Consider the following 27,317-nt stretch of genomic DNA (forward strand, 5'->3'; position numbering starts at 1 on the left):
GTTAGGCGTTACTAAGCTGCTAAGAATTTAAAGCAAAGCTGAAGTATTTCAGTTTTATCCCTGAGAAGGAGTTGCCTATCCAGGATTTTAGCAAACTCCCTTTAAATTCCCCACTGAAGAATGTTCATTCAAATCAGCCACTGTTGCCTTCTAGGTCACACTTTGAGTGCAGTGTAAATCTCTCTTAAAATCGAAAAAATCCTTTTATTTTCTATTCAAACGTACCATATGGAATGAACAGAGTAAAGATATCCAGAGGATATTTTCACCTGCAGTTTCTTGCCTTTATTGCACAGGGGAAGGCGTAATTAATTTTTATCTTGTCGTATCTTATACTAAAATTGTGATTATTCATTCTGAACAAAAATGGAAAAGTAGAAGTTCTGTATTTTAATTGAAGACTCAATCAGTCAACTGTAGAAATGATAATATTGCCAGATAGTTGTTGGTCTCCAGAACATCCGTTAACTCCTAATTTGCATGCATGCTATCCAGATGGATTTTATTGGAGGCTGACTAAACTGGTTCAGATTTTTGATATAAGTAGTGATACTGGCTGCTGCTTTTGTGATGTGAAGGTAATTATGGGTAGAAAGAAGCAGGAGTCATATTCCCAACTTTTCTCTTACGTGAAAAATTGAGTTGTGTTATTTTTATGACTTATGAAAAGTGATTAGTTTATTGGATTTGCTGTTATTTGTAGCCTTGCTATTGCCTAAACTGTGTGGAATTTTACATGAGGTTACTATTTTTAGAGTATAAATCAGACTTTAATATGTCTTTGATAGTTGTGTCTTTACCCTAAACTGCAGAAAGGGAAAGCATCTCTGTCAATAACCATTCTCTTTTCTTCCTTATGTATCTCAAAATCTTTGTTTCTTAGCGAACATATAAAGGCATCAGTGTTCCCTGCAGTGTTAGTGTTCTTAGGAATAACTGTTTTCCTTATGGAAAGAATCAAAAGTAATTATTTAACAAAGCTTTATTTTAGACCAGGACAGCAGGGCATTACATATTTAAACACCTACTTGTATTGATGTTAAAGACAAATTTTGTTGGTGCAGAATAAAAAATCCATGAAGTTGGGAAAACAGGAAATCCATTGTGGAAAGAAAATAACTGTATAGGGTAGCTATTCATTCTTTTTCATCTGTGAGACAGCATGCTTGATGAAACGTGTTGTTTTTCTGTGTGCAGATCCTTTACAGACAAAGAAAGTAAGAAAGGTGCCCCCCGGTTTGCCTTCTTCTGTAAGTACTAAAATTTTTACTTGTAGTAAACAAATTAGGCTCAAACCATGCTCTGCTTACCTGACATACAAATCATTTAGCTTACTGTTAGGAAGGCTATCTGCTGAACACGAACAGCTAGGCCAGGTAATTGGGAGTGGTTCCTGAGGACTAAATACACATTTGATGTGTAATTTTTAGATTTCATAGCAGTGATTTGTAGCTTGCTCATATGCTCCTACCCACTTGTCCCTGTCATTTGAATTCCTCTCTTGGGAAGAGAGCGGGGCCAGGAGCTGTCAAAGAAGATCTCCTGTACAGGTCTTTTGATGTTTAATTAGTCATTATGTTGCTGAACAGGAGGACAGACAGAGATTAATAGCTGAGAATCTTAGAAATTTACATTTGTAATAATCCCAGTGGAGCTGAAGACATTAAGATTCGGAGGACATGTACAGCTCAGCTTGCCTCAGTAGGACTGAGGTTATTAATATGCATAAATCACCGAGTCAGATGTTCATTGTGAAGCCCTGGTGGATTTTAAAGCCTTCATTAAGCCTTTCCTAACTTCAGCCTAGCATCAGGAAAGCTTTCAAGCAACTAGTTTGTTGATCCCTCTTTGCTTGAAAATTTATCCTTCGAGAATAAAGGGCTTTGATGAAAAAGGTTGGAAGGGTTTTGGTGGAAAAATCATTAATGGCTGTGATAATCTAATGCTATAGGGGTGTTTTGTGGTATTAAATATGCTTTATTCTTAAAAGGAGGAAAATTGTTTATAAATGAATCTGCATTTAAAAATCCACGTGAAGTGAAAAATCCCCAGCGAAGTGAAGGACAGAATTATTTTTCTCCCTGCGCAGAGCAAACCGGCGGGGAGGGGGAAGCGCTGCTGCCTTGCGGGGTACATCTCTTTGTTGTGTAAATGGATGTTGGGCTTTTATTTGGCAGTACTTAACACATGGGCGCAGGTGCACTCGGATGAGTCATAACTCAAAGCCGGATAGGCTGAATAGAGCCTACTGCACAGGCAACTGTAATATAGTGGGAGCAAAATGGGTCTGATCTTTTTATTCTGTATTAAGCCTGAAGTATGGATGGTGTCTCCTCGTCCTTGCATCTCCCCCCTTCTCTCCTCCCTCTCTTTCCCCTCGCCCTCCCCCTGCTCCCTGTGATATATACAGGAACCTGAATCTGAAATCCTATTTTAACCATCCTTCCAGATGGAGCCGCGATAGCGTATAGATAGCCCGGGGCAGCTGTGCTCTGAACCTGCAGCCTACCTGGAAGCCAGGATTGCAGCTGCAGGCACTCTTAAAAGCTTTTGCTTGCATAAGCACTTGGGCCCCACTAGAGGCTGAATAGCTGCTTGATAAACAAAATGAACACAAAGCCTCAAATCATTATTCCCGAGGCCAGGAATATTCTTCTTCTTCTTCTTCTCTTTTTCTTTCTTTTTCCCCCCTTCAGCAGCAGCTAAAAATAGTTTGGCAATTTACATTTTAACAGTTGCGTGTTATGTAGGGTGGCTTTACAGTCTAGCAGATGATTTCTGCTAGATTAACAGAAATATATTTAAAATGTCAGAGAAGCTGAAACACATAGCAGTGCAATTTTCCTGTAATTTATTACTGTAATTCTAGAAGAGTAATAAAACTTACATTACATCTTTAATATTTAGTAGCATTAGCCAGGTAAAGAGATCATTTTAGCGAATGAAAAATTTATCTCATTTCTCTTACTAGGTATTAATTTTAAGAAGCACTATTTTTCTAATGTTTTACATTTAATTATTCTTCTGAATGAAGAGTGAAGACAACAAAATGCTGATTAATTTTTTTTTATTAAACACTGTACCAATCCCAGTAATAAAGTGCTGTTACTGTGAATAATCAGTGATTGCTATGATGCATTTTTAAAGTACTGTTTCTCTGTATTTAAATGCTTTCAGTCCTGAGTAGAGCCTTGAAGTAAGATGACAGATTACAAAAAAAAAAAAAAAAAAAAAAGTCTTGAGAGACGTGCTCTGTTTGGAACATGATACAAAACTAAATATTCCTGAGTATCCTAGGAAATTTAAATCGAGCAGATAATTTTAAGTGTTTTCTTTACTTATTTTAAAAATACCTTGATAAAAAGGCAGGTCGTCTTATGGCAAAGATTAAAAATCAATCTAGCTGGTTTAATTATAGCATGGAAAGTCACAAAAAAGATAAATGTTAAATAACATACAAATCTTATTTAAAAAAAAAAATTTTTTTAGTTTCTTCCTGAAAGTTTTTTGCAATGTTTTTGTGTTAGTGCAGGGCTCCCATATCAATGGATGCTCTGTAGTAATTGATTTTCCTAGATAATTGTAATTTAATGATGTGTGTGTGTGTATATATATATATGTATTTTTTTTTTAAGACATAAGAATTTTTTAAAAAAAATTATCTTCCTCTAGTTTGTATCTTTTTCTCTTGGTTATGTCTGATATTTTCCAAAATTGCTTGTTTTGATATTTACCTTTCCACTTGAGTTTTTTCAGGGCCTAAAGTAAAAATAGCTAGCAAATTCTTTAGTTATTTTTGGAACGCAACTGGGAATCTGAACTTGTCCTTTTGCTGTGAAAATTAAATGTTCAGATTTTATTTGTGGAAATGCGCCAGGCAAATGGATTCCTAAGTTCTCCTACCTTAAGTTGTCTAAGTGGCAAGTCATTGCCATTGCCCCCAAAACTTTTAAAGGTTACCATGCAAGCATTGATGTTAAACTATAACTAAACTACTACATCTAAAGCTTTGTAGGGAGGATAAAAAGTAAACATCAACTGTTTATTTCTTCTTACTGTTAACTCGAGCCAGGCTTGAATGAACAAAAAGATATCTATGTGCAGTTTGTATTACAATAACAGGAAAAAAAATCCTGTTTAGTGACAGCTACGTTATCATCAGAGATTCGAAACCCTTGTGGTATTTCTGAGAATTTCTCTGATTGTAGGAGCTACCTTAACTGAGCCAAGAAACAGCAATAACATCACGTGGCTTGAAGTCAGTTGTACCTAATTGGTGAAGCACAAGTTGTGCAGAGCCTGGAGCCAGGATTTCCGCGGAGCTGCTCCATCCGCGGAGGGCGAGGAAAGGAGCGCAGTGCGAGGTGCGCCGGGGGCGGCAGGCTCCCGCGGGCATGCCAGGAGCACAGACGTCACACGCGCTTTCTACCTGCGTAGCCAGAAAATATTTCATACGGAGTGTTTATGATTGGTACCATGATCAATAGTTATCATGCAGTAATAATTCTAAGAGAAATCCTGTAAATACCTATGATCATTCTTTTGTCATTTAATTGGGCTCATATCGGCTAAGAAGTAACCTGAAATACATGGTGTATGTTGATGCCTATTACAGAAAATCAGCTGTGGCACAGAAGCACAAATTTCTGTTTGTTTTCTGTGTAGTGCCATTTCAAATAACTATTTTGAGATGCAGAATATTTTAGACTTTCCATAGCACTTGAGGCTATCAGTTAATATTCAGCTTTAGATTGCCAGTTATTTAATGAGAGTGTCAAAATAACACTTTCTAATAGCAGAGATCTGTTTCTAAGTTCAAACTCAACAGAATTTAGCAATACATTTAAGACAATTTATAGCTAGATCATAGGAGTTTCTCATATATTACCCTCTACAGTATGCATATATATTCTGCACCTGCTAATTTATTGCAGGAATTCTTTACTAACAAAAGCTAGTGAAAAGCTGGCTTACGTGTCTAGAATTACCTCTGAAATACTGCGGGACTTTTTTGTATCATGTTAATTTTTTAAGAGTGCGCTTGAGAAATATGTTGAAAGAGCTGTCTTAAGGTACCAATGGGGCCTGAAGGTACCAGAAGGAAAATAATGGATCTTGCTCCCTTTTGCGCTTCCTCCTTCCTCCCCCCCCCCCCCCCCCCCCCGCCCCAAGCAGCAAGAGAAGATTATTTGAAGTGGGGGGGGGGAAATGATCCAGACTTTGGGATGTTTATCTGAAGCCCAGTTTTTGAGATGTTAATAATTAGGTTGTATTAAAAGTAAGGTATCATTTACCAAAGGGGGTAGACTTTCTTTAGAGGATTGTCCTCAATATTAGAAAGTTCAATATGTGGTGAAGTAGCCTGGTGTAAAGCAACAGCCGCAGAGTAATCCGACAAAGTCCGTGGTTCTCCTCGGAAACACGCGTCCGTGTGCAACCTTGGGAGCGTTCTGGATGGTTAAGTTGTGTGATGTTTAACTGACTTTATGGTAGGATTTTTTTTGAAAGATTTGTTTCATTTGTTTTCCAAGTCCTCTTTACACTGGCTGAAGATGGTGTCAAAAGGTAAAAGGCAGCATTTAGCGTTTGTTTGGAGCTGCTCTGAACTGCCTCATGCAGTCAAGCGATACTCTTTAACTGTCGTTTATGTCTTTGGTGTTTAACACTTGCAAAGACAGTAGTAGCTCATCTGCCCCTTGTCTTTGATGCTCTGCCGTGTTTTATAAGACAATTTTTAATAGTGAAAGCAGGCAAACAAATCCCTAAGAATAATGTAACGCAGAACTCGTGGTTTCTCGGTTGTGATTCAGGGTCTCTCTTCTCCCGCACTGCTGGTGCCCTACTCTAGGCTCGTTCTCTGGCCTGATGCAAAGGGCAGCGTCTTCAGGGAGGGACTTGCCCGCTGCTTCTCATCTGTGAAGTGGAACAAAAAGCAGATGTACAAAACCAAGCCATAAGTAATGTTACAATCTAAGTATTTCTTTGAGACTTTATGGGCCTCTAAGAAATGGTTGTTTCCGTTATCAGGCAGTTTCTTAAATCGCTTTGTTAGGACCTGGTCTTCTGGTTGTGTTATTGTAGTTCCTTTCCATTTCGGCTTTGTTTGAAATTGATCTCAAAACAGCAGTAACTTCAGATTATAACTCATCTTCTTTGCTATGGGAGAAGAGAAGTCAAAAGTGTTTAGCTGTCATTAAACAGCGAAGCAGTTCATGGCAAAGTCCTGCCGTGAGAGCTCAGGCAGAGTTCTCACTGAGTCGGGGTGAAGGTCCTTAAGTAACCGTCTCTTAACGGTGTGGTTTTGGTTGCTGTCAGATCGCTGTCCTGGCATCTGAGTGCAGCAGGCTGCTGTGAGGCTGCTTAGGTCAGAGACCTGCTCTGTGGAAAACCTTCGTAGATAGATATATATTTTTTTTAATGCCAAATTATTGCTGTCTTGAGTTTGGATTTGTTGGAGTTAATGTCGCTTGTTTTTAAGCTTTCACAACGTATCAAAACGAGCATGTCAGATGCTCTTAGCTTGAGTGGAGATCTGTATAGAAGAATCTTAAATCTGTGCATAGTTCTAAAATTGCTCTCTGAAAAAATAACATGATTAAATTGCAGCTTGTGTAATTTTACAGAGAATTTATATGGAACTGCTGCAACTTCTGCTTTACCTCAAAGATAATGCGTCCATTACCATAAATTAGTGTGGTATTTTATAACAATAGATAAGGATAAAGGCTTTTCTGAAGACTGTTTCTTAATATCTTTTGCTTGATAGTGCTTGTGGTCTTGGTGGGAAGGCACTCGGGATCCCCGAAGTCAGTGGGGGAAGTAAGCAGGAGCGTCCTGCGGTCAGGCTTTGGCAGGCATCGTCCCGTTTAGCTGAGCTGCTTCCTTGCAGTTGCTTGATCAGTACAAATGCTGGCCAGGTTGCTTTGGCTGTGACCGTGCGGTCCGTCATCAACAGGCAATATAAAAATTATATGTGTATATTTATATATTTAAGGAATGATGCTGACAATAAAGCACTACATCGTCTTCGAAAGAAATTCAGATGAAGATGTTAATTTACACACACAAACTAAAAATTGGATTGAATTACCTATTATTTTAGCGCCACTGAATTTGTTGGGAAGTCAAGACTCGTAAAGAGAACAGGCTGTGTACAATCTTGGGAATTTAGTTACAGGATTTAGATTTAGATATAGGGGAATACTAGTTGTATTCCTAACTGTGGATGACAGAGGATTGTCTGGTTTGCTTTTGGTCCGTCGTTCAGCTTCATTTGCAAAAGAATTTTTCCCAGCAGCAAGTTGGAGTACGAAAGGAAAGGGGAAATGCAGGGAGAATGTATGCCGAGGCACAGCTAGCTACCTGCATTTTGACATGCAGTCTTCTAAAGCTTGTCTGATGCTGGGTTATTTAACAAATTCGGAAAGCGTGTGTGTGCGTGTGCGTGCGCGTGTGTGTGCCTGCGTGCCTGCCTGCCTGCCTGCCTGCCTGCGGCTGTGTTAGTTCGGGTGCAGGTTTTGCCTATGGAGCCCCCTACAGGGCAACGGTACAAATGCAGCTGCAGCTGCGGGGTTCCAGCTTGGGGAGAGAAGAAGTGCAAAATACGCCGCGCTTCAGAAAGGAAATAAAAGTTAAATGATACTAAAGTTGGACCAGCAGAGGGACCCCTCAGTCATTTTCTAATTTTGCAAATAAATTTTCTTGGCCATGTTGAGTTGCTGTGAAAAGATTTGTAATTCAAGTACTCTTTTACAAGTTTCGCAAACAGAGGCAATCATTTCAGAAGGTTGTAAAGTTCTCTTAAAGTGCAGGCACGTTTTCTCGTTGGCCAGGCCTTTACCACACTTTAGGTTGGTGATTACTGGGCTTCTGGTGGGATAAGTTATTTTCTCAGGATAGTAAACATGTCTACTTCTCAGTTAAGAGCTTCATATAGAGGTTTTCAAAAAATTTTTAAGTGCTTAATATTTTCAGCACAATAATGAAACTTTCTCAATTTGAGAAATATTAATGTGTTACCTACCAAAGTGGTATTTGAAAAGTTTTGAAACAGAAGTTGAAAAATGTCTTCAAATAAATAGTTTGGGGTTTGATTCTGAAGATGGTAGACAGTGCTACCTTTTTTTCCCCCCCTTTTTCCTCATTTTTCCATTCTAGTAAAACTTCTACATAAAAATACAATCAACTGAAATTCAATATTATTTGGAGAACTACTGCTTTCCACTAGCTTTACTAGCTTTCTCACTATAGTTACCTATTTAAAAATATACTCAGTTTATTTTTCATTTGAATCTGTCATATGTGACTGGAAATTTTTATTAAAAAACCCCCAAACTTACAATATTGCCAGGTAAAAATAATGGATGGCATTTGATACTAATCACATTCATTATCTGGGTTTTTTTCTGCGCCTTCAAACTCTTCCCTCTGGTTAGAGCAGCATCAGTGTAAAGCCGAAGTTAGAGGGAAGCCCTGGGAGCAGGGGAGCTGCGCGCTGCTGCACGGATAAGCAGGCTAGCTTGCTTCGTACTGCCTGTGGATTTGGGAGCTTTTGTTTTTCCTGTAAAAAGTTACTTGGTTGTTTAAAATTGCCTTCCATAAAGTTAGTCTGCTGTGTCTTTTTACTGGAGAGTTTACTCAGTGCTCGGATAAGAGCAGAAGGGTACACTTTCAGGGTTTTGACAAAAATAACATTTACGTAACTGAGGGAGTAAATAAAGGACTGTATGATAAACACTGTTTTCTGCTCAGAGCAGCTAGATTTGACTCTTAAGGCTTGAAAGCAAGTCTGTTTTAGTGGCTGCATTATGCGTGACTTCGACTGCTTCACGAATGAGCCTGACTCTGGCCTCGTTCTAGTTCATCATCATAAAGTTTTGGTTTTAAAATAAGTTACGTTGGGAGTTCAGAGACTCCTGGCAGTTATTTCAGAATTGCTGCAACAGAAGTAGCTCAATCAAGCTACCATGTATTTTTTAATTAGCAACAGGTTGTTCTGTAATCAGGCCAACTTTTTATGAACTTGTGTTCTTCATCCTGTAGGCCCCATCCTTGCCTCAGTTTCAGTGGGCATTGGTTGGGGTCCGTCTCCTCTGTTCAGGTCCCAGCCGCCTTAAAACGTGTGAGACCTCGGTCACTTTTGCAGCTTGCGTTCCCCTTTGCCGTGGGGCCACGGGGGCTTCCACGCCGCAGGGCTGGACCGAGCGGGCAGGCGGCTGGGGCCGCTGCCTCGGCCTCCCTCCGCAGGGAAGCACGGCAGCCGTCCCGGAGCAGCGCGGCGCAGGTTAGTAAGAAGAAAAGAACTGGTATCGCCAGCAATAGCAGGTTTGGGGCTGTATCAAGATAGCGTTTCTCCGAAGGGTTTAAGCAGACTCTCCATGGGGCGCTTGCATATTCTGTCTAACGTGTGGCAGTTGCTGCTGGTAGTTGCAGATCATGCATTGTAAAAGTTTTGTCTCTTGTGTTCAAATAGACCTGTTTACAACAATAGCTGTGATTAAAAAAAAAAAAAAAAAAAAAAAAAAACACCAACAATAAACTTGTTAAAGCAGTGTGATATTTTAACTTTATTGTGGAATGTATTTGGCTAGGGATGGCTCTTGTCTGTGGAGATAGTAGCATGCCCAAGTATCTCTTATATAGCAGGAGGATAACTTTCAGCGATCTACATGATCTCAGAAAGGGTCTATATTTTATATTAATTCAAATGATGGGTTATGCATGCTTATTGTGTATTTGTTTTGTGGCTCTGACAAATTGGACAAAAATATATTTGACATAAAAGCTTGTGTTTTTAGGGAGAATATATAGTTCGTATAAAAGATCTCTAGTCTGAAAAATGATCTTTGAAAATATTCTTATACAGGTGGATTGGTTTATTATTAGGTCAGTATTTCACTTTGCATCAGATTTCCTAATCTATATACTTAGAGAAACAGGCAGTGTATTGTTTTGGACACACACTGCAGGGTCATGAGTGGAAACAATTCAGGCTACAAAGTGCATATCAGTTCAGTGCTCCTCTGCTGACGGCATGTCTGTCTGAAATCAAGTTTAAAAAATTGGCCCTGTCTCCAGCTGACTTGTTTTGTCAGGCTGAGTCATAAGATTAACCCTTGACTTGTCAGCAAGGAAAAATGGAGTAAACAACTGTATTGAGTACAGTATCACTGATCCAGCTATGATTCATTTCACTGTAACATGATTCTCCTAAGAAAACAAATTTCAGAGCAGCTGTTGCTCAGCTTAAATGGGGATTAAAAAAAAATTGCAACCAGCAAACTAAAAACCATCTTTGGACTTCAGAAGTGTGTGGAATAGTTATCTGGTAGTACTTTCTGGTAGTACTTCTGTACATACGGGATTATTAGCCACAGCATCACCAGTTTGGTTTTTGTGCAGTTTTTCAATTTATTCCATTTTATACCTATTTTTCATCCATTCTGGTCAAAGTAGCCTCCTGTGGGGTGCAGTTTGATATGCTTGGTGGAATTATGACTTGATGCTGTAAGATGAATAAACTTTGCAAATGTACTGTGAGAAATAGTATTTTAATGCAGTATGTGTAAAGCAGATACAATGATAAATTCCCAATATGGTACACTAAGATGTTGTTCCCATTAATGGAATTGAGAGCAGGACAACTAATGCCCTTTTCAGTGAAATGGGATTGATGTCCTTTTGATTTGTTGGGAGGTAATTCAGGAGCAAATTCGTTTATCAAGTCGTGGTGGTGGTACCTGTCTTTAGGCTAGTTTGTCTACAGACGTAGACAGCATTTGCAGTGGCTTCGTTCAGTCGGGTTGATTTATTATTGTCTTACCTGCATGATGGTAAACATCAATGATTTCCTTGTACTGATAAAAGCTAATTTTGTTAGTAAATATTCCCAGTTAATGTTATGTATATATTTTTCATTGCAGCTGCTCTTTACAAGTGCGTAATGAGCAGACTGCTGTAAGGAGGAGAAAAGGAAACACTAACGCTATGTAGCAAAGTTAGGTTTTCACCTTGTGTGTTTTAACATTTATGCAATTATTTTTGATACAGTTGCATACTGCTCTGGTGTTTGAGTGGGGACTTGATCTTGCCCTTCATTCCAAGTACAACCATTTTGAAAACGGAGCACGTGTGCTTGGAGGTGCACTAGCAATTACCAATATGTTGATGACAATCCTTACTTTAAAGAACTGAATCTAGTTACTATGGAAGTATTTTTAGTGATTTGAGTTCCTTGCATGCTTGAATTATTTCAGAAAGAACATTCTCTTATTTCGCCAGCTCTTGCGAGCTGAAAGTGCCTTTTTTAGGTTGTTTTTTTCTTCCCCCTAAGTTGTACATTAGTCTAAGTGACCGGTTTCAATCTAGCGTATGATGCGAAGCGGTGCGTGCAAAGATCTGAAGATCTCTCAGCGTATCTCATCTGTGGACTCTGAGTGTTAGTGAGAAGATTGAAGGCAGGGCCTTGTTAGCTGTAAATCAAAGCTTCTCACAGCTTCTCTGGGGCCTGAAATGGGTCTCTGTGGTCCCTGGGGGAAGAGGGAAGCCGCAAGTCGCTCTGCGGGCCTGGCGTTTTAATAGCCTCAAGTAGAGGGATGTTCTTTTCTGCAGCTGCTGCTATGTCTTTTGTATCGGCAAGCGGTTCAGTTCAGATAGCGTTAGCTTTTAAGGCACTGCATAGTTAAACAGTTTGAGATGTATAGCTTTACTTGAAGTAAAAATGCAAATTTTTTCCAGTTGCTTTAAACATCAGGATATCTTTGTTAACATACTCTGGCATTGGAAAACAGTAGTTTTAAATGTCTCTTATTGATTGGAACAGTTCACTGAAAAAGTGTTTGAGGACAAAAGCATGAATGTTTTTGGTCACTATGTGTATATTGTACTTACAAGATGTGTATACTAGTGCGTACTTACAGAGCCTGCAGTAGTTATGTCCTGAGTAACAGACGTCATGCAAAAGACTGCCTAAGAGTTTTATCTGATCCTGTCATTTCACTATTGTCTGTTACCCTTTCAGATTTTTTCTTTTTAGTTTAAAAGATTTCTGGGACATGCAAAGTGTCGGGCAAAATGACCCAAATTTCTGCACCAAATTGCAGATTCCAATTCTGACCCAAATTGCTTTCTTTCCCTATAAAATGCTGAATTGAACTTTGCCCATTTTTCCTTCTCCTGAAGTATTTTCCTGCTTTTGTGGGGAGGGCGGCCGGGAGGACTTGCAGCATTGGCAGTCCACGCAGTCAGAGGTGGAGAAATGATGTTTTGCATTAACCTTTTCTTGCCCGGATCAGAATCCCTGTGTGTGACCTCCTGGAAACTCCATTAACAGCCACGTCTATCCATAGAGCGTATCTACGCCGGGGCAGGAGTTAGTGTTGGTTAATGCCGCTGTTCAGTAAAGAATGCAAAAAAGACTTAACAGTCATAGATAACGTGCAAGTGTTGAGGGGGTTTTGCGCTGAAAGTTGCACTGTGTTACGTTGTGTGAGACATTTTTGTGAAGCGCTGATGTTTCGCTTTCCTCCTCCCGTCCTCCGTTTCCCACACAGGCACAGAAAGTACTGGCTTTTCCTTTCTCCCGTGCGAGAGTGCATTATCTGTGCAGGGGAGGCTGGCCTCGCGCTTTCGCTGCTGCCCGTACTCTGTGCGCGGCGTCTTACGGATGGATTTGGGGCGATTCCGCAAACTGAAGACGCCTCTGACCGATCGGAGCGCTGGGCTCTCACCGAGCCCCGTGCGCTCGCCGTTCCTTTGTTCTCCCCCGGCGAGCGGGGCCCGCGGGCGCGGCGGGGGCGCGGCGGGGGCGCGGGGCCCGCGCGCTCCGGGGGCCGCGGCGCTGCTCGGGGCCGGGGGCGGACCCAGCTCGGGGCGAGCGCGCCCTCCCCCCCCCCCCCCCCCGCCCGGCGCGATGGTTCCGCCCTGCTTTGCATACGCGCCCCCGGAGCGGCTCCGCGTGTGCGCGCCCGCGCGGCGGAGCGGAGCGGAGCGGCGCTGGGGCGCGGGGCGGGCGCTCAGTGCAGCCCGCGGCGCGGCCGGCGGAGGATGTACTGCGCGTACCCGGTGCCCGGCGCGGGCGGCAGCTCGCTCATGTACTACTACAACGGGAAGACGGTGAGGCGCGCCTTTGTCCGCGGAGCCGGGCGCTGCGCGGCCGCGGGGCTGCCCGGCCGCAGCAACCTGTTCCGCGCGGGCAGCCGAGGCCCCGCTGCTCCCCGCGGAAGTCTCGTTCGGGTTCGTGGGCCGCTCGGTATGGGGGGGGGGGGGGGGGGGGGAGGAAAGTCGTCTCAGTTCTGTATAAAACCACCGAGCAGGAGTCTGGGAGCGATGAGGGCCGCGGCCGGCGGGGCTCGCGTTTCCTGCGCGGCGTCGGAGGCTCCGGGCGCCGCTTCGCGCTCGCGCCATCTGCTCCCCGTCGCGGCGGCACCGAAGTTGCGCCGCCTCGCAGGGCGGCCCCGGCCCCTGCCCCTGCCCCGCCGGCCTCTGCCCCGGCCCCGCCGGCCCCTGCCCCTGCCCCTGCCCCGCCGGCCCCTGCCCCTGCCCCGGCCCCGCCGGCCCCTGCCCCTGCCCCTGCCCCGCCGGCGCTGCGCGGGCCGCTCCCGGGGAAGGGCTGCCCGGAGGCTCTGCGCTGACGCCGGGCCGGGCCGGCGGCGGTGGAGCCCGGTGACGGGGCGTCCGGGGCAGAGCGGCGCTGCTGCCCCTGGGGCTTGTCGTCCCGGTGGGACCGGGAAACCATCAGCACCTTGCTGTGCCCGCTGGGGAGGGAAAGCGTCGCTTCTAAAAAGGGGGGGGGGGGGGATAATTTGAACAGCAAATTTACTCTAGCGCGGTAGTTTGTTTCGGGGTTTCTATGTGGTTTTGGCTTTCTTCTGTTGTTAAAAATAGCAGATTAAATAGGAAAAGGGTGATGCTGATCTCTCTCTCCTTCTCTTTTTTTATCTTTTTAACTGATGTTTTCCTCCCATGGGCCTACGTGAGCTTTGCCTTTATTAAACTTTTTGCCAACACTTTTGTTCAGTGGTAACTAAACTGTGGATCTTTACATTCATTAAGGGCGATCTGTGTGAGCTTCCTGAATAACAGAAAAGGCACTGGAAGGGAGGTTAGGAGAACAGGCAAAATTGCTCGGTCTCTATTTCATTTCCTTTGGTATAAATGCCAGCTGTCTTTCAAATATGAAATTATTTTTCTTTCATGTCTGCTCCTAAGCTAGAAGAGTCTGTTTGAAGTTTTATGTGAAGATATATATAAGACTTAAGTAAAATTAACTATACAATACCCCTGAAGCAAAGGGAATATAACTTGCATGGAGTTTTGATTTTATTCTTTCTAGAGCACAGATCACTCTATTACAACATTTCTCTTTGTTCTTGTAGCAGGAGAAAAGGCTTTGATCTTATTAAGTATTTCCAGGCATATAGTGGATGGAAGTGCTGGTACTGTAGGGGAGCATGGCTTGAAAATTGATATCATGTGCCTGTTATGGGTCAGAGGTGACCTTTATGAGCTTGAAGAGTTAGTAAATAGATGACAAATCATATGATGCTGCTATATCATGTTGCCTGAGTTTTTATTTAAAATTTTTTTAATGTCTCACTAGCTTTTAGCATTTTCTCTCCCAGGAATTTTGCAAGTTCAAATAAATTATGGATTAACTTAAATACATAGAAGCAGGATATGTGAAGTTGGGAGTTTGCTTTTTATATTGCTGTTTTTTAAGCACGTCTTAGTGTAGGTGTCAAATCTTTGTATAAACCTTTCCAAACTTAGAAAACAGTACCTACCCTGATTTCGATGCATCTTGCTTTTAGTTGTATTGCTCAATCAATTAGGAGTTAATGGTATCTGCTTCACTGTTTGAGGTTTTTGAGTTTATTTGAATTATTGTATTAGATTTTGCATATCAGTATCCCTCGATATCCACTGTTGTACATAAAATCTGATTTATTTACAAGCAAAACAAGTGGGAAATGACATGTAGAAAATGTGGTGTTTTTAACTTTATATCAAATGTTTTATTCTTTTCAAACTTTAATTTTGTAAGTCAGAATGTAGTTTAATATTAAACTAAAAAACAAGATTCTAAGCACCCAATAGATGGTTTCATGTGTGTTGACACATAAATTAAAACTTCTAAAGTGTGTCTTTTTTTTTTTTTTTTTTTTTTAACTTTTAGAGGCTTTAATTTATGTAACTTTTGGCACATTTTAGAAGAGACACATGAAAGTGAAAACTATTTTTTGATACAAAACCCCTGCCAAGAAGTAAAATTTTACCATTATGTGCATTAAGTATTATAAAATGCATATATTTAAAGAAATCCTTCCCAGTTTAAAAAGAAAAAAGATGTTAATCTGTTTCACAAAGAAAATAAAGTACTTACACTGATCCAGAAAATTCAGTCTTCTGGGGGGGGGGGGGGGTGTTTTGTTTTTCGGTTTTGTGGGGTTTTTTTTGCTTCACCTGTTGATATGCAAAAAATATTTCTTAATTTTTCAAAGGCTTAAAAGAGGGAAGTTTAATTCATGTACAGCTTTTTGACAAATTTTGAAAAGTACAGCAAAAAATCATCTATTTTTTTCTTTAAAGTTTCACCTCTACTTTCATTTCTACAAAACTAGGCTATAGACACAAAAACAAAACTTCCAACTGGCATTAAAAAAGAACTGAACAGATGTTTGACAAAAAATAATAGCACATATTTTTGACGGGAAAATAATACCACATGACACTTTTGAACAGTTTAAAGATCATTCATTTTTTAAACCAGTAAAAAATTAAGCAAAGATCATCATTCAGTGTTGTGCTTTTTGTTTAAATATTATTATAATCAAAGGTACCAAAATAATATTTAAGTAGAGGAAGCTTTATTTCTTGTTTGTGCATAAAGAATAAAAGTTAAAGAATAAAAGAAAGTTTTCTGCTTTTTCAGTTCATTTGAACATTCAAAAATAAATTGGTTATTTTCTAAATGTACTTTCTAAGGGATCTAACAATCCTACTATAAGATTACTTTAAAATTGATCTCAATGAGTAATATGTCTGTTATCCCTTCCAAAATCAAATCATTTTAAGAAGCAGCATTGATTATATTTTGTATGACCTATGACTTGTTTCATGTGAGAACAGACTTGTGGATGTATCACACAGTATTGCTGCGTTCTGTGCGTAGCAGGGGTTAATTTGATACACTGGTCTACATACCATCTCGTTCTGTTATTGAATAAATACTGTGCTTTCTCAGCCTAGGCAGAGGTTTCATTGAGCACTTAAATGGAGGTACTGCACATAGCTAGTGTAGCAGTTTGGTATTAAGGAAGGGAGTACAAAATTCATAAGAGGTGCACTTTTGAAAATATTTAATGTTTTGTGCTTTCTGTTTTGTAAGCTAGCCTGTGCGAGATGGTTGGAGAAAATGTGGTTTCTTGAGAGTTTTTAGAGCATAGAAGACCACTTATGAATGTGCCTGTGTAAATGTGTGTGTGTGTATATCTGCATATTCATACACGTGTGTGCGTATGTATTTTTAGTAGATGCAATGTGGCCTGTCTTGCAGTCATCATTCTTTGAGTTATAACATTGACATATATATTTAATAATACTGTATAATGCTTAGATGACATGACAGTACACTTTTATTTATAGCTGTTATGCAATAAATAATGTACCAAGTCTTTTAACATCAATATAAGATGTTTTCAGTTTGTAAATTTTAGAGTAACCAGGTGCTGCCAAGAATGATTCAATTCTGCTTTTATTAGTATCGGACTAGTTAGTATACAGGGAGAAAAGTACAATTAAATCCGTTCTGTACCATATGCTGCCCTCAGCAACTTAGACAAGGTCAAAGCTAACATTTGTAGGTCGGGACAAATACAAGATGATCTGGAAAATCTCTAGGGGTACGCTGCTGTGGACATTGAATAAGGAGCGGCAGTAAACCCTGGTCAGCGGGATTTTCTTCTGTTCTGCGCCCGCTTCTTCCCCCTCCCCGCGCCCCCAAAGCATGCCGCAAGTTGGGATGTGCCAGCCCGGAGCGTTTTCTCTGCCCAGCTCGGCAGAGCAGAGCTGCCAGCGTGGGAGAGCGGTCCCCGCTGACGCCTCGGCGCGACGCCTGCGCCCCGTGCCCTGCGCGGGCGGCAGCAGCCAGCGATGGCATCAGGTGCCACGCGGGACGGAGCCGCGTTTCTCAAGACGTGAGCGCTGAAGAGCAGCATACCTGCTTTTGTAATCCCACGTTGCACGCTGAAGTCGGTCTGTAGAAATGCAATAGTCTGAGTTGCAGAAACTGAGAGTGTTGGTGAGTTCAGGGAAAAGATAAACAAAAGCAAAAGACAGCCTCTATCTACTACCGTAGGCAGTATTGGTGACAGGCATTCCTATCACAGCCACAATAATTTTCTGATAAATGGTGAGCAGGTTGGGAAACAGGCTGATTAGTTTAACTTAGCCTCATTTTTTGTTTTCTTACAATTTCTGAATTTAAGCAGGAATTTCTGAAGACTCAACTGTATGTGTTATTTAGTGACAGTGTAGCTTGAATTTGAAAAGTGGAAGAGAGCTAGCTTAGCAAAAGTATTAGAAAAAGACTTTTCAGACATTTTATGAATTTATTTCTGGTGGTGTCCTGCTGCCTCACCTTCTTGTCCCTCCCTTCTCTGCCTCATGGTACAATTAAAAAAAAAAAAAAAAAAAAAGTGTCTGTATACAGAATTTGGATTTTCAGTGAGTTGGCCTATCACTTTCTAATGTGACTTTAAGATTGTCGTTTACTGCTGAAGCAGCTAAGGAGAACTTGTTGTGTATCATTGCAGTAGGATTCTGCATTTCAGAAATACCCAAATAGGCATGTATAGCATGCCTAAACTGCATAAACATTTATTTAAGATGGCATTCAGTCTAGCTACTTCAAGGAGTCTGAATTTTATACCATCCTTTAAAATTATGGGCAGATTTGCAGATGAGACTGATGCTCTGTGCTCTCTGAGGAGTGTTTTATTTTCCTTCTGGGCTGTGAGAAGAGGGTTTAAAACATATGAACCTCACACCTGGTACTGGAAACAGAAAGTAGAATTTAGGACGTGATACACTGAATCTTGTATATTATGGCTCTTCTTCAGTTTATTGTCTTGCTTAAATATTAGCTAACCAAAAATGGAGGGTTTTGGCAACTTTTGCCTTGCTTTAAAAAGAAAAATGGAGAACTGTAGTTAGCAGTCTACATTCCTGTAGTGCATGCTTTCGTCAGAAACATAATAAACACAAAAATAGTGTTTCCTTTTCCCAGAGCTGCCTTTCAGCAGAATTAGTTTTTGCCACAAAACCTGCAGATAATACACTGTAAAATCTTGCCACATGTACAAATCATTCATCAGTGCGCACTTGCTCAGTACATGACTGATGCAGCTGGAATGTAGATAGGCCAGTTAGCAGAGTCTGCAAGCTGCAGAATTGGTTATCCATTTCTGCTGGTTTCAGAATATGGTCTGTCTGCAGCTACGTGCTAAGATTTTCCTGAACTTCCAAGAATTGTTAATAACTAGACTCACAGGAGTAGCACAATTCATAATTTTGTAAACAGCATGTGTGATGGGAGACTTTAACTTGAGACAGCATGAGCTCATCGGAAGTAAATTTTGATTGCTTCATTCCTATTTTTTAATATGCTCTTAACTTTAATATTAAACATTGATAAATATTTTAAAATTTGAAATAGATTAAGGGGGGATTGCCTGAGAGAAAGTATGGCAACAGGAGGACTGCAGGTGTTACATTAAATGCATTTATAGAATGAGACTTGAATTTTACTTGTAATGGAGTAAAATCTGGTAAACCCAGATCTTTGGAATAATGTTCATGTTATTGATGCCTTTATTAGTAAATAAAAGCACATTGCATAATCCTTTGATACATTTCAGGTATTTTAAGTCTTTAAATGATTAACTTTTATGATAGTATTCATTAAATATGTTAAGAACAACTGCAGATTTGAGAACTAGATGCATGTGTTTTGTTTAAACTTGATCTAGCAGGGAGAACGTCCTTTCGGTTCCGTGTCCCGGAAGTCACTTTCACACCCCCACCCCACCCCCACCCCAAAAAAAGCCCTTGGCCATCAAGCCATCATCCTGCCTTTCCCACTGGAGAAATGTGAAACAGCTCCGGCTGAGGAAGAGGCAGAAATGGATCTCTGCCTTCATGTCCTTTGCAACTCGTTTGTCTTACTTTCCACTGCTGAGGCCATCTAGCCTTCAGAAATATTACGGCTGGGGGATTAATGTATATTCTAGCACAGCTCCAAAAAAGAGTCGAGTCCTCTGCTTGATCAGTCATTTGAAAAGCTGTATTTGGCATGTGTTTGTCCGGAGGGAATTTCCCATTCGTACTTGGAGAGTGGCTTGCTTGGCAGTTTGGAGATGCATCCTGTGCCCTCAGGTGTAGCGTGTGGAAGGGGATCAGGAGATGGGCTCCTCTCTGACCTGTTGAAGAGAACCATCTTCCACGGAGACTTTTTAGACACGATGAACTTTCAACAGTATTCCTCATCTTAATGGGAACATCAGCCAGGAAAAACTAGTTTGCCCCCTGGATGTCACTGTTATCAGTTTAATAGCTAAAAGAGGACGTCTTGAACAGCCACGTCATATTTATAACTGCCTTGCTCAGCTGTTGCAAAGGAGAACGCCTCCAACTCGAGCCCAGGTCCCCTTGCGGCGTAGCAGCTCTGCGGGCCTCCCGCCGCCAGCAGCCACAGAGGCTCCGCTGTGCTGGACCGGGGTCCTCGTGCACGCGGGCGGTGCTTTGGGGGGGAACAAACTCGCCAACCTAATACGGCTCTTCCAAACTGCGAAATATCATTCTTCCATTGTCAACTTTTTGATTTAAAAACTTTCTATTTTGCATCTTGTGGACCTTAGTTTAATCTTAGCAAATTTTCTTCTCTTCTTTTGAATTTTGTTTGTAGTAACACAACATAAAAATTATGATTAGGTCATTAACCAGAAAAAAAACCTGGCGCTCATCTGCAGGTGATCAGATGACATCAGAGGACTGGTTTTAATTTGTGGGTAGTTCTGATTGTAACTAAAAGAGACTTGCTCCTTTTGTGGAATTGGCTGGCTGTTTCCCCACATCTGGAGTTAATGAAGTCTTTGAGACCACATCAGTTGTGTTTTGCCGCAAGAACTCTTTGATCTAAAAAATCTAGACTGGCACAAGTGCAGCTTCATAACATTGCAGCTATGTTTTTGCAAGCTATAGTTAAGATACCAAAACAAGTAGAAACTATTTAAAGTTATGTGTCTGTGCTAGAACTTTCATGTAGCTGTTTGGAAGGGCCTCTTTGACATTAATATAATTCATAACATTTTTATTATGTTAATGGCTTGTACATGTGTATCTGTAAAGGATATATTTGTAGGAGTTAGGCCTTTTTTTCAATTTAATTTCACTTTTGAGATACTGTGTAATCACTTTTTGTAAATCATCAAATTATATAAAATGTTGAAATTTCAGAGCTTGTATTTACAAGTCTTATTGATAATGTTACAGTTTAAAAGAAGTATAATTTGTCATTGTAGATTATTCCACATTAATCAGTGTGAATCTTTGTCGATGCTAAATGTCATAAAGCTTTGTTTCCACTGCTGTCCTCTGACAGTGATAGATTAACCATCAGCTATAGCATATGCTGTGTTATTCTGCACAACAGAGAACTTGTAAATTAAGCCCACTTTTGCCTAATATGTTTGTAGTCTTATGACTGTGAGTATTTGCAATTTGACAGACTGACGTTTCTGTTAAAGTATGTCTGAGGCATGGAATATACATGCGTTCTTCCTATATAGTAAATACATATGTACTGTTAACATTGCTTATAACATATTGTCATTCTGTCACTCAGATTTGGTAAGCATCTCCATTTTAAATGTATTCTATAAATTTAAAATTTGCAAGAAAAATATTGGATAAAAGCCCCCCAAAAGGGGTTTTTCCCCTAAAGTAACACGTTTTCCCCTTTATTTTGATGCAAAATTCAAATGTAAAGACAAACATGTAACTAGAAGTCCTATTTTTTCCACTTGACTCCTGTTTATCAGGTGTCTTTTTACCTGCCGCTTTCACTACGGAGCCACTACTGGCAAATACACCCCAGCTTAGTTCTTCGTGCCCTTGTAGCGACTGGCTGAGCGGGTGGAGGGGGCAGTAGCTCGGTGCCTCGGGGCGCAGGCCCTGCCCGCGGCCCCCCCGCGCCTGCCCAGCCCTCACCCTGCCGCCGCAGCAGCGGGGCTGTCTTGCGGGAGACTCGGCTTTTTTGTTGGCTGGCTCGTTTTCCTCTCCCTTCTCCTGCCTGGTAGACAGCGTGCTGTGAGGAAAGGGAGGGCCTTGAATGTTGTAGGTATAGACTTATGTCTATATTTGCATAGGAATGGCTAAAAATATTCACTTTAGAATTTTAGGGCATTACACACTGTGTAAGTTGCACTGTGTACGTTTTGAAGTTTTAAAATTAAACTTTAAGAAATGTGTTTACTTTAGCTGAAGCACTAAGTATGTAAAAGTAAGGTGAACAATATAAAAATAAAAGAAAAACACCACATTTTTTACTTTGTAGCAAACAGATGCTTTGCTTTAAATGTTCTGTTTTGGTGTTCTTCGCTGCTGTATTTGTTAATTTGCTTTTTTTTTTTAAACTGGTTTTCTTTAAGTACACTAGTCATATTGCAGTATTCAGTCTATTGTCTAAAAATACTGCTATGAAGAAATAGCATCTTTTAGAGCAACTAGGATGGGGGATAGAGTCCTTGTTTCTGTGAAAATTGATTTCGTTGATTGGACTTACTTATTCCTGAATATGTGCTGTTTTATTTATTTATTTTTAGAGTGACTGAAGTTAAAAACATCTAACCATTATGTTTATTTGGCCTCCTATATAGTTTGAGTTGTTGAGAAAATTGGTTGTTTGCGAGTTCAGAATGCTCATTCCAAAAAAGTTAACTAAAAAATTAGTATTACACTGATAAAAATGAATGATGCTGGTTTTCTTTAACACTAGGCCAGCATGAAAAAAATTTGCACAAGATTGCAGTTTTAAAATTTTTCGACAGGCCGTGCACTTACATTACATATATTTTGGGTGATTTTACAAAGGCGTGTGAGTTTCTGGATGGATAATACAGCAGTTGCATTAAAATCCTCTCATTTGTCATGGGATATGCTTTTTCTTTTTGATTGTGGGGATATGCCAGCTAATTAAATATTCAAACGGGCATACAGTTGTTTTAAAATAAAATTTGTTGGGGACCCAGATGTTTTATCTTGTTCTTTTTATCTTGAGCAACAAGTCTGTGCAAGTCGTGCACTTAGAAAGCAAAATCGGCATTCAAGCGTTTAGCAGGCCACCTGGTTGAGTTGGCACACCAGAAAGTGTGGCGGTAGGATCGCTCTACTGTGGTTCCACTGCGCGGCGGCAACTTGCTGAAAAGCAAATAAAACAAGGGCAACAAATGCTGCGGCTTGCTAGACTGTTCTCTTTTTATTTGGTTCTCTGTGTCTGTATGCTGTTCTGTTGGGTTTCTTGGCTCATGACACCCAGATATTACTAAATATGTGCTTTTGCTGGTCTCCAATCTTTAGGTGTATGCACCATCCCCAAGTTCTGATGATTTCAACAGAGAATCTCCAAGTTACCCATCTCCTAAACCACCAAGCAGTATGTTTGCTAGCACTTTCTTTATGCAAGGTAGGTAAAATAAAATGACTTAAATATAGATATGTGTAACTTGTTCTTTCAGCAGAAATCTGATATTAGCCACTGCTACCCTGAATGAATGACTAAACTTAAAGGTAACATATTGTGCTACATCTTTTGACTGAGTTTTATATACTTTAAAACAGTTAGATGAAGGGAGCTGTCTGTTGATTTAAAGTTTTCCTCGTGACATTAATTGCTGACTGAAATTTAAGGGGATTATACACCAGGCCAGATGGACAGAATCCCCCATCCTTTGATTTGTAGGGGCTGCAGAGCAGCACACCGCGGCGATAGAGAAAAATGAGGTGAGGGCTTCTCCACTGCTCAGGAATTTGGCTGTACAGTATCAGCTAACAGGCGAAGTTCTCAAATGCCTCTATGTCCGGCATGCCAAAGAAGGGGGGTTGAATTGAACAAACCTAGAGCAGAATGCATTTCCTCGGCTTCATGTCATATAAGTAGCTCATGCTGTAGTCTGATGAAGTTTTGGAGTATGTTGAAAGTCTGGTCCCTGAGTACAGGAACGTACAGAGCACCTCAGTGTATGCTACTGAAGGAAAACTGCACTGACACGCTTAGGTTTAAGGCTTATGTAATATAGTCATTTCAGTTATTTAAATCTGCTTATGAAATTTTTTTATGGTCTAAGGTATTTTAAACTATAAATTGCTTATTTTAGGTTAATAGATGTTTTGCACTGTGTGTTTATGGTGAGCTCTGCTTAACCAAGCATCTGTCCTCTCCATCCCCTTTTTATTATTTCTTTTAGTCTGGAATTTTTATCAACTCTCTTGATATAAATCTGGCGCTACTGAGCCCTACTGAAAGTCTGTGTAATTAGCAGAAGTACTTGGTATTTTCTCAGCTGTGGTTGGATTGTATTTCAGCTGTAAAGCCTCTGGTGGGTTTTTGGGGGGAGGGTTGGAGAGGGCAGGGTTGGTGGGGTTTTTTGTTTGTTTATTATATAAATACAGCAAGTGTGGTAGCAGAAAAATAGGAGACGCAATATAAGCTATTCACTATTTCCCTATTGATGTTCGTCTGAGTAGCTAAATTATGTATTCTTTTAAAATTTTTAAAGGAAAGGAGAACTCAATACTCTCACATGAAATGTATTTTTCTCTTCTTTTTCTTTTTTATTTAAAAAAAACCCAAAAAGATGGGACCCACAGTTCTTCTGACCTCTGGAGTTCATCCAACGGCATGAGCCAGCCCGGTTACGGAGGAATGCTGGGGGGCTCGTCTTCCCACATGTCCCAGTCTGGCAGCTATGGCAGCCTGCCCACGCATGACCGCTTGGTGAGTTACCCAGCACCGGTGACGGCGCTTGTGCTCCTATGTGGAGATTTCGCCTGCAAGAGTTCATTTCTTGTTTGCTGCTCACCAATATCAATTAAAAACCCTGTTGTCAGAACTCACAATCTTACAATACTAGATTTAGGTCCTCTTATTTAGGTCTATTGTGTAGTGAAAATCTGTGGCTGTGTAGTTAGTGGTCCATTTAAAGGGTGGATGAGTCGCTTTCTTAAATAATGGGTAAAGAGCTGGGTCTTGTATATATGGTATCTTAAAATATCAATATCTATTTGGAGACTACTGAATTGTCTGATGTCTGTTTCTTTTCTCTCTAGAGCTATCCCCCACATTCAGTCTCACCTACCGATATAAATGCCAGTCTTCCTCCAATGTCTAGCTTCCATCGTGGCAGTACCAGCAGTTCACCTTATGTAGCTGCCTCACACACTCCACCTGTCAATGGATCAGATAATATTCTGGGTAAAAAGTTCATCATGCCTTTTTATTATTTTTAATATACATAATTTTACAAGGAAAGGAAGTTAGGGTTGTACCATGCACAGAATTAATACTGTTTAATTTATGGGGTGCTTGTAGTCAGGGATATTAAACTACTATGACACTTCTGTCCTCAGTACGGCTGAGGTGTAGCAAATTGGTTTGCAGTCAACTTAAGTCTTACTGATTTATTTGCTTTCATGGCCAAGTCCATGCTTAAGAAACTGTATTCATTTAACTTAACAGCGATTATCCTTCTGTAGTTGAGTATATGTACAAATTCATTATGTGGTTCTGGTATTACAGTTTTCAGAGCTGCTGCTGTATGGCTGAGATACTGTGCAGGAGAAAGGCAGGAAGAATGTTTCTTTGGGCTTTAGGGAGCTTGATAAACTGTATCATAAATTCCTCCCTTAACTGATTTAAAGATTAGCGACTAGCCAGTATGGTGGCTAGTTTAGGCTCTTCAGTGCCTACCTAGAAAGCACAAAATATAGGACGATGATCTGTTCCTTGCGCATATTTGATAAGTATGGAATGTTTTGATCTCTTTCCTTCCTTCTCCTCTTGACCAACTTGAGAACAGTCAGAAGGAATGAAGTGCAGGCCTCCCGTATTCAAAGTTTTCCTTTTCTTTTTTTCTTAAGATTTTAGATGTAATGATGTACTACATCATCTCTTAAGATACAATTGTAGAAATTAAATGACTGTAGATATCCCTTTTCAATTTGATACGGTTTGTACCTAGCTTCATTTTCAGTAAGCAGAATTTAGTTGGAGCGACTATATTGACTTTGATTTCAGAACATGTTTTAGAGTTGGATCTTTAAACAGATCTCAGTTAATGAATCTGCATATGAAATTCAAGGCTGGAAAATCCAAGTCTGCCACAACACATGAAACGAGATGAGCATTGCATCATTTGGATTTCTGGTGTGGATGTCCCACATACTCGTGTTAAAAGGTTGTTGACACTAGAAGTTGATTGGTGCAGAAATAAGATTTGCTTTCAGATGATCTCTCTTCTACAGGAAAGTCCATATATCAGGGAATTCAGGTCTTTTCTGTGTTTCCAGTTAGTTGGGCTTTAGCTCTCCACTTGGTTTAATGGTGTTTGGAGTGAAAGGGCACACAAAGCTGCTGACATATGACTGAGGGAAGAGTAATGGCAAGAGTGACAGAAACCTTGGTGGATAAAGAGCCTTTCAGGGATTTTCTAAAATGAAGATGAGAGCACAGCACAGAATTAGAGCAGAGGAGCAAGGAAACACGCAAGGAGCTCTTGCATCTTCAGTGAGTTCAGCTTCTAGCATTAATGAAATGTGCAGCACTTTAGTGTTAAGTTATGCTTTAGGAGTCAGGTGTAATAATACAATTTGCTTAGTATTTTGGTTTTTGTTTTACATGTCATTGAAATTAATCTGTGATACTACACGTAGTAATTTGTCTTGTTAATTACCTTCACTTATTGGTCCTCAACTTATCATGGTGATACTCTGATTTTTAAGAGGAGAGCACCTAAATTTAAATCTAATTGTTTTAATTATTAAATATAATGAAGATTGATTCTACTGACATTGCCTTCCTTAGAATATCCTGTTTAAAAAGTGGCTTCTCACTATATGTAATTAGTACAATAATAAAAGTAAGTAAAACTTCAGCTTTAAAAGTAAGTGTTGGTTTACTTTCCATGTCACAGGAAACAGAGGAAATGGTGCTGGGAGCTCACAGACAGGTGATGCACTTGGAAAGGCATTGGCATCTGTAAGTAGTAATTAGAATGTTCAGATTTTAAACTTGCTCATCATTGCTTCCATTATTTATGTTTTCATTCATTTCCTAGTATCAAATCAGTAGTTTTAGGTATGAAGTTAAGATAATGAGCTATGAGACAATGTCATATGCTAGACAAATGTCCATAAACAGGCAAATGAGATACAATGCTTTTATTTGTAGGAGACTTGTTCAGACCTCCTTCTTTTTCAGATGATCAGAAAATTCAGGATGAATATAGTTTAGAAAGTTGCATATACAAAGTAAAATTCACAAAAACCTCTGTGTTTGGTCTAATCATAAAACAAATCTTTCAGGTTTTTTTCCTCTACTGTTCTAGTTAAAGTCAAATATTTTTAACATTACTCTCAGAGCAGATCCTGCCTCAAGGTTTAAAATATTTTCTCAGTGGCCTTGTAAAACTGAGAAATTTTGAATGCCATGTTGTACAGCTGTAATTTATGGAACAGGTTTTAAAAGGCTGTATATGCATAAAGTTTAAACCTTAACTCTTGTTGGAATAACGCAGGTAATGCAAAACATTGCAAGCGTTTTCATTCTCTTAAAATTACTTAAAGCTTTGTTTACATATTGCGCAGATGCAACAATTATGTTTGCATTAATACAATCAAATGAAGAAGAGCTTTTTATAAAATAGTAATCAATACAGATTATTTTGAAAACAGTTTTTATATTCTGTATCTGGCTTAATTCTCATTATAGCAGAAATTGCAGAGTTATGGGTGGTGGCTGGCGAAGCACTTGAGATTTCCTGTGCTTAGCAAATAGGAGCCTAATTCTGATTGAAAGATAGAAGTGGGAAGAGCACCCCGGTTGCATTCTGCTTCCCTGCCCTCATCCCAGCGCATGCAAATGCGCGCTTTCCTGCAGCTCCTGTTACTCCTGCTTCCCTCAAAGGGTCGCGTGTTAGAAGATTACCAGGGCTGATAATGTCGGGGCACTGCCGTAACGTCCGTGTTGGGTAGGAGAACTCTGA

At 40.3% G+C, this 27,317-nt stretch overlaps 1 protein-coding gene across 11 annotated transcripts in view; it reads left to right on the top strand.

The window, feature by feature from the left end:
- Positions 1-27,317, top strand: part of TCF12 (transcription factor 12) — a 183,333-nt gene that overhangs the window by 128,629 nt on the left and 27,387 nt on the right. For all 11 annotated transcript variants that reach the window (XM_064517420.1, XM_064517425.1, XM_064517427.1 and 8 more), the window contains 5 exons: positions 1,198-1,250; positions 22,636-22,741; positions 23,913-24,052; positions 24,385-24,529; positions 26,247-26,311. In XM_064517420.1, coding sequence (XP_064373490.1) covers positions 1,198-1,250; positions 22,636-22,741; positions 23,913-24,052; positions 24,385-24,529; positions 26,247-26,311 — 509 coding nt within the window. The remainder of the gene's footprint in view (positions 1-1,197; positions 1,251-22,635; positions 22,742-23,912; positions 24,053-24,384; positions 24,530-26,246; positions 26,312-27,317) is intronic.

The sequence above is a fragment of the Dromaius novaehollandiae genome, chromosome 10 (genome assembly GCF_036370855.1).
Source record: "Dromaius novaehollandiae isolate bDroNov1 chromosome 10, bDroNov1.hap1, whole genome shotgun sequence".
NCBI lineage: Eukaryota > Metazoa > Chordata > Aves > Casuariiformes > Dromaiidae > Dromaius > Dromaius novaehollandiae.